A 7,252-nucleotide genomic window follows, 5' to 3' on the forward strand; every position below is an offset into this window, starting at 1 on the left:
TTGTTTTTCTCCCGTACCCCCATATTATTCTTCCATAATTAGATAGATAAGCACGTTAAGATCAATTAATTAATTTCAGAATGAAGAAATAACTTCCTTAATTTCAAAATTCCTTTATTAGCTAAACACAGAGTGCTTCTTGGCTTCTTGCCTTTCCTCCTTAGCTATGCAGGGGAAGGATATAATTAAGGAGAATGCTATGTAAAAACGTGTAAAACGTCTTTTTATAAAAACACTTATGTGTAACATTATTATTATTAGACGTATTAATAAATCGGTTATTTTTAAATTTCTTAACAAACTAAAATAAAATCGATTTTTTTATAATAATAATAATAATAAACCCAATTATTTTTGAAACAAAGAAAGCTCAACACAATAAAGTGGAGCAACGGATAAACAGTTAAATTAAGCAACTAGAAAAAGAAACCAAACACGAAGGTGATCAATCCCCTGTCATCTCCGGCATAGCCATCAACAACCAAAAGGATCAATACCAGCCCACTCCTTGTAGCTCAGAAACGTTCTACTTTGAATGACCTCAACACCTGCTTCTCTATTGTTGAAGATTCTGTCATTGCGTTCCAACCAGATGTTCCAAATCACTGCAAAGAAACCAATCAGCCACCTCTTCTTCTCTTCTTTTCTATTAAGCATGTTAGTCCAACTCTCAAATAGACCTTTAATGGTTCCTGGGACTGCCCAATCTCTACGAAAGCCCCTCAACCACGCGCACCACACCTGCCAAGTAAACTCACAAAACAGAAACAGATGATGAACAGACTCCATCTCTTTTTTACACAGGACACAAATATTGTCACTCTGCTGGATGACGCCCAATCTACTCAACCTCTCTTTAGTATTTACCCAACCAACTAGAACAAACCAACCAAAAAGCTCTATTCTTGGCGGTACCAACCCTTTCCAAATAACACTTGTGAAGCTATAGCTCGTAATCTCTTGTGAAAGAGTCTCCGATTGCAGCACCTGCATCAAAGAGTTAGTAGAAAAAATACCTTTATTATCAAATTTCCACACAAGATTATCCTGTCTACCAGTTGATAGCTTCACTGGCCTTAACCTCTCATGAAGTTGATGAACAAGTTCCAACTCCCATTGAAATAACTCTCTCCGCCACTGAAAATTCCAAATCCACTCTAACCCATCCCAAAACCCACAATCTCCTATCACAGATCCTTGTTGGTTTGAAACAGAGAAAAGCCTTGGAAAACTCGCTTTCAAAGGACCACCTTAAACCCAATTGTCTTCCCAAAACATAGTTTTCCTACCATTCCCTACTTCCATCGCCATCCCACTAATAATTTTATCTTTCACCTGTTGTTCTTTTATATTCAACTGACAGATGTCTTTCCACGGGCCACCTTTTACTAGTACAGGCTGATCTGATAGTCGTACATTAGGATTCAAATTGTTACAAGAACAAACAATCTTCTTCCACAATGGACATTCCTCTTTTGAAAATCGCCACCACCACTTAAACAAGAGCACTGTGTTCCTAAGCATTGCATCCCCGACCCCTAAACCCCCTGCCTTTTTTGGTGCCTGAACCACTTCCCACTTCACCAGAGGTATACCAAAGTTTCCATCCTCCTTGCCCCACATGAACCTCCTCTGTAATGCAATCAACTTGTTAGCGACCGCCTTCGGCATCTTGTATAGGCTAAGGTAATAGATTGGTAAGCTGTTCAACACCGATTTGATGAGAACTAACTTTCCAGCTTTGTTTAGAATCTTCGCTTTCCATAAGTTGAGCTTCTCTTCCACTTTATCAATGATAGGTTTTCACGTCTTCACCAATCGCGGGTTGGCCCCTAAAGAGATCCCAAGATACCTAACAGGTAAGACAGCTTGCTTGCACCACCCAATTATTATTAGATTTGATCGAACCAACTAATTTACATAACCCATTTAGATCATTTTTTTTTTGTTTTTTTTAACAAACATCAGGGATATATTTGTCTTTTTATAAAACAATTTAAACATGATTCGAGTTTAGATTGTGTAGATCGTCGAATCAAATCGGGTCTAATAATTATAGTGCGGATAATTAGATTTATTATTATTGTTATAATAAACCGAATTTGTTCTAGTTTATTAAAAAATAAATTATTAACCAGTTTAATAAAGATGTTCAATAATAAAATAACACATATAAACGTCTTTAAAAAAAATATTTTAAGTATCTTTATTAAAGTGGTCTCCAATTACAGATTGAGTTAATATTTTGTTAAAAATGCTCTTATTGAAAGTCGAACTCAAGACTTCCTACTTACTAAAGAAATGTTCTAACAAACTGAGCTACAAGAGCTGCTTGAAAAAATTACATTGACTACGATACTTGACCGCAGTAAATTAGACATAAAATTCCAACTTCAATTTTGTTGGGCGATTCTCTCATGGTCCAGGCTATCAGCAACATAAATATGCAAAAATGAACCCATCACAGCACAATTAAATAAAGTTTTAGAGTTTCTAACTAACTTAAGTTGATTTAGTTGTTAGTTCACTAATCCGTTTAAACAAGTATTAGAAATTCGAATTTTATTTACAATAATCTATTAACTAGCGACAAATTTTAATTTTGACAAATTAATCTTTGATTTTCCAAGTTGAAAAATACCGTAAGCAACCAAAAAATTTAAGAAATTTCTTTTCTTCTCATTACGATGCTAAATTTATGTAAAAAATGACAGTTTAAAAGTAATATACATTTCATTTTTTATATTTTTTTTAAGACCTTTCAATAAAAGTTCAATATAAATGTAGAGCATACAAAACCGTAAAATATGTTACAAGAAAAAAATAATAGTTACATAAATCTTTCTCATTTTCTTAATCTTTCAAGGGACAAAGATATACTTTTTGTATTAATCTTCAATTTGTTCTCTCTTCCTTATAAAACTTGATACATGTTTACTCTATTGATCCACCGGCACTTGATACATATAATATCTTTAAAAAATATATATTTTTAGTATCTTTATCAAAGTGATCTCCTACCATTAATAATAAAAAAATACCATGCCACCATATAACTTAATATGCTTTTTATTTTCATTCTTTTTTTTTTCTTTTGTTATTTCCATTTAAAGGTTTATCCCTTAACTATGCCTATTTTTTATATGAGAAACAATAAAGTAAACACAAATAATTAGTATGGATTCAGCTATTCATATAGGATTTGGATCCTCTAAATTTTGAATTTCACTTTAGAAAATAAAGTTTGATCTTTTACCATTTATTTCATAGATAGGACCAAGAGAAAATATGAGAGAGAAACCATTCAAAGGTGAGAAATCAAACTTTACTCTCTAAAATAAAATTTAAAATTTAAAAAATCTAAATCCATTCATATAATATATCAGCTTGATAGTAATATATAAAATCAAACTCGAATCTACGAATAAAAAAAATACAGATTTCATCCATCCAAAGGAAATAAAATAAAATTCATAACCACTAGATGATAAATTTAATGTGCTATAAGAAATTAAAGCACTCTTAAAATTCACAAGGAATCATACATGCAAGGGTCAACTATGTCTATCTATATATATTTTATTTACTCTTTTTCTTTTCTGAGTGTTCCTTTTCCATTCTTTCAAACAAACTCCCATCATAAACAGCTCGAACAATATCTTTATGCAGTAAACCATCCTCATCTTTGCAAAGAACGTACAGGATTTTCCACTCTGTGTAACTAGCAAGCCTGATAAGCATCAAATGGTAGCATATTAATTAAGATTCGCTAAATATAAAATTGACATTGATATAGGGACAAGCATATTAATATTAAATATTCCCCACGTGCGTTTGGTTGAAACTTTAATTTTTAGTTCTCAAAATTTTAAAACGTTTTCAGTTTACTTTTAACATTTTTTAAGGATGTTCATTTTATCCCTTCATTATTGAATTACTTTTTCTTAACCCATACACACACCACCATTGTAGCTGCCCACATGGTGGTGGTCTAGACGCCTAGTGGATAAATGGACGAGATAGCCAGATAGGCAAGTTTGAAAGAAAAAAACAACTATTATTAGATTCAATAATGTTAATATACACTAAAAATAAGTTATTAAATTAGTCACTAATATAAAATATAAATTAAAATATAAAATACACATTAAAATAAATTAAATAACATATATATTTCGAGAATCAGAGAAGTACAATTAAAACTTTATAAAGCAAAAAAGTCACCAAAAAAAAAAAACTTTATAAAAACACTATAACAAAATTGGATCTTTTTTTTTGGTGACTAACAAAATTGGATCTTTGATGGGATGTTAAGTACACTTAGTGCCATGTTCTCTCCATATTAAAAAACATCTGAACACCTACCTAAGATGTGTGATAATCTTTGAAATACCTAATTTAATCTTGGTGAAAAAAGAATTCAGGCACTAGAGTGGAAGTCATAATAAAATTTAATTTTAGAAAAGCATAAGAGTCTGAATGCTTTTAAAATATTTTGTCTTAAACTCAATAATTTTGCATCGGTGGTGAGTATGATGATGAAGATAGGTGACTTACCATCCTTTATGATCCTTAGGAACTCTGTTTGCCTTTAGCATCCCCATCAGTTCATCAGATGTTAAAGCATTTGGGTGCTTCCGGGCATGCTTTGTGAAAATTTCTTCGAATTTTGAAGGAACAAACCTAAATGCATATACAAGCTAGTAGAGTAAGAAAATAAAATTGTGTTTACATTTTGTTCTAAAATTATTCATGTACCTGGAAATTCTAAGATTTTTTTTCTTATTAAGAAAAATAAAAAATAGGCAAAAAAACATCACATAAAATCAGCTTATTAAATTATGGTTGTTATACCTGGAGACTAAAAACACACACTGGAAGTATTAAATTAAGGTTTAGTTTGGTAAAATTTTTTAAAGAGATACTTGTACTTTTTAAAAGTTCAAACTCTTCATTTTGTGTTTAATAAATAAAAAAGACCATGTATTTATACTTGTAGCTTTTAAAAGATCGGATACTTTTGAAAGCACTTAAAATAGAGCTTTTTAGAGTTGGTTGTGGTTTTCAAAATTTAAAAGTCTAATATAATCTCATATGTTAACTAATTTTTAAATTTAATACTTACATTTATATTTATTATAGTATTTTTAAATTTTAAAAATTATTTTATCAAATACAATTGTTATTGCTTGTGTTTATTAAAAATTATTTTTAATTTAATTTATCAAACATAAATGCTATAACTTTTAAAAAATTATCTTTTAAAAATTAATTTTTATAAACTACTTTTAAAAAATAAAAATTTTACCAGCCTAATTAAATCAATAGTAAAATCTCAAACAATTTGTTAGGTGAAAAAGCTACCTTCCTTCGGAATCATAAACACCAGAGTCACTACCATGTTTTGCTTTTTGGATATTTTTAACTTCTATTGGTAGCCAAATAGAAAGAGCCTTGCCCTACACAGCATCATAAGAATTGTCGTTAACCAGATGAATCATGTTATGATGTTAGTACAAAAAAGTACATATTTCTAACAATCATTAATTAAAAAAAAGATGTATACAATTTATTTATTTGTAATTTTCAATCCAAATATTTTTATTTGTATAAAAAATTGGTTATTTATATATTATTTTATTTACACCCAAAAAATTAACTATATATATATACATATATATATAATTTTAGTATGTGTGTAATATTTTTATTTTCCATAAAAAAGAAAGTGATGGAAAGAAATCAGTTACCGGGCGAGTTTTTCGACTAAGGCCAAGATTGATAAAAATAGCACTAAAAGCAGACAATAAAATCCCACAACCGATTGCACGAAATCCTGCAAAAATAAAAGTATCCAATAATAAATGACAAATATTTTTGAAACTAATCAAATAAATAAAGTTCAGTTTCTGACTTTCAACACTAGTTATTGTTATATTTATTTATTTCATTATTTATTATTTTAAAATCATTTTTTAATTATCATGATTGACTAAGCTACCCAGCTAAAGATATATAATTATATTATATTAACATAAAATAATAATCATCCATTAGCTGTTATATAGAAATTTATATTTGGTAGACAACAAAGAAAAAAGAAAGAAATTTATATTTGGTATATTAACAAAAAAGTTTATTATTATTTTAGTAGAAAATTAGATAATTGTATCAACCTTGGTAAGTCTCCCATGGGTAAATGATGCCGTCGTGGTTCCTGTCAAAGAATGCAACATGCTTTTGCAGAACATTTTCATCATGTGCTTTTGCCGTCTCTTTTACTTTCCCTGTGAGACAGAGAAAGCATCATAACAAACGAATTAGATGAAACAGAAAACAAGTTTATATTCTTATAAACTGAGAACCACACGAAAAGAGTTGACAGAAGGATGACGATTGAATGGTAACATGTTATCGGCGTTTCTACGAATTGAATCAATAATCTTAAGATTACACATAAACAATTTAGCTGTTGCTCCAAAACTTCCCTTTTATATATGTATATATGAACACCTAATTTAGTCAACTTTTCGACAAATATAAACTGGAATGTACATAAAATAATTTATTATGTATCAGACTAGAAACCGTTTAAGTTCACTTTACTCGTATGAAAATCAGTGACTCTTGTGCTTCAAAGTTAAGTGTATATAACTTGTGTTCGTTACTCAAAAAGTTGTGAACTATTTCACACGTCTTGTGCAAATTTTGGACGGACTTGTGGAAATAATAGGAGAAAAGAATCCTGTACACGGCAGTAACAGAATTTGGTTTTGAAAGGCGATAAACAAACAAAATTGCTAGAATGAAAACCAACTTCAACATCCAAATCTAAAACAAGGGAGGACCTTGAAAACAACAGTTGCCTGCCACATCAACAGACAAGAGATAATCAAGGACCACATAAATAATTACCACGTGGCGTGTTCTTGGACATTATATTAGAGTCTCTATCAACGTGGGGAGTGCGAGCCGGAAACGGTTTTATTACCAACAATAATTAATTATTATATTTTAAATACGAGTATAAAGAGACACATCTAAAAAATATATTTATAAAGACGCTTCCCTTAAATAATAAATACAGCCATAAAAAAGATTTTTTATTAGACACATTCACAAAGACACCTCCATTAAACACAGTTATAAATAAGAGTTGGCATGACAACCTAACAGGATTGATAAAAAAAATTAATAACTTTAACATTTGTTAAAGACAAAATTATATCAGAGGGATAAAATTGTAGAAAAA

The 7,252-nt window shown here is 29.9% G+C and overlaps 1 protein-coding gene across 3 annotated transcripts in view; it reads right to left on the bottom strand.

Moving 5' to 3' along the window:
* Window positions 3,390–7,252, bottom strand: part of LOC107624384 (probable peroxygenase 4) — a 4,822-nt gene continuing 959 nt past the window's right edge. The window contains exons 2-7 of one of the 3 annotated variants that reach the window (XR_001616866.2): window positions 6,177–6,287; window positions 5,751–5,836; window positions 5,365–5,459; window positions 4,558–4,683; window positions 3,508–3,730; window positions 3,390–3,477 (exon numbers count right to left, since the gene is read on the bottom strand). Coding sequence is in view for 2 of the 3 variants with exons in the window: in XM_016326884.2 (XP_016182370.1) it covers window positions 3,580–3,730; window positions 4,558–4,683; window positions 5,365–5,459; window positions 5,751–5,836; window positions 6,177–6,287; window positions 6,916–6,937 (591 nt within the window). In the remaining variant the exon portion in view is untranslated. Of the gene's footprint in view, window positions 3,731–4,557; window positions 4,684–5,364; window positions 5,460–5,750; window positions 5,837–6,176; window positions 6,288–6,915; window positions 6,953–7,252 lie in introns of those variants that run through there. The other 2 variants (XM_016326884.2, XM_016326883.2) reach the window with 2 other exon arrangements.

Source organism: Arachis ipaensis, chromosome B10 (assembly GCF_000816755.2).
Source record: "Arachis ipaensis cultivar K30076 chromosome B10, Araip1.1, whole genome shotgun sequence".
NCBI lineage: Eukaryota > Viridiplantae > Streptophyta > Magnoliopsida > Fabales > Fabaceae > Arachis > Arachis ipaensis.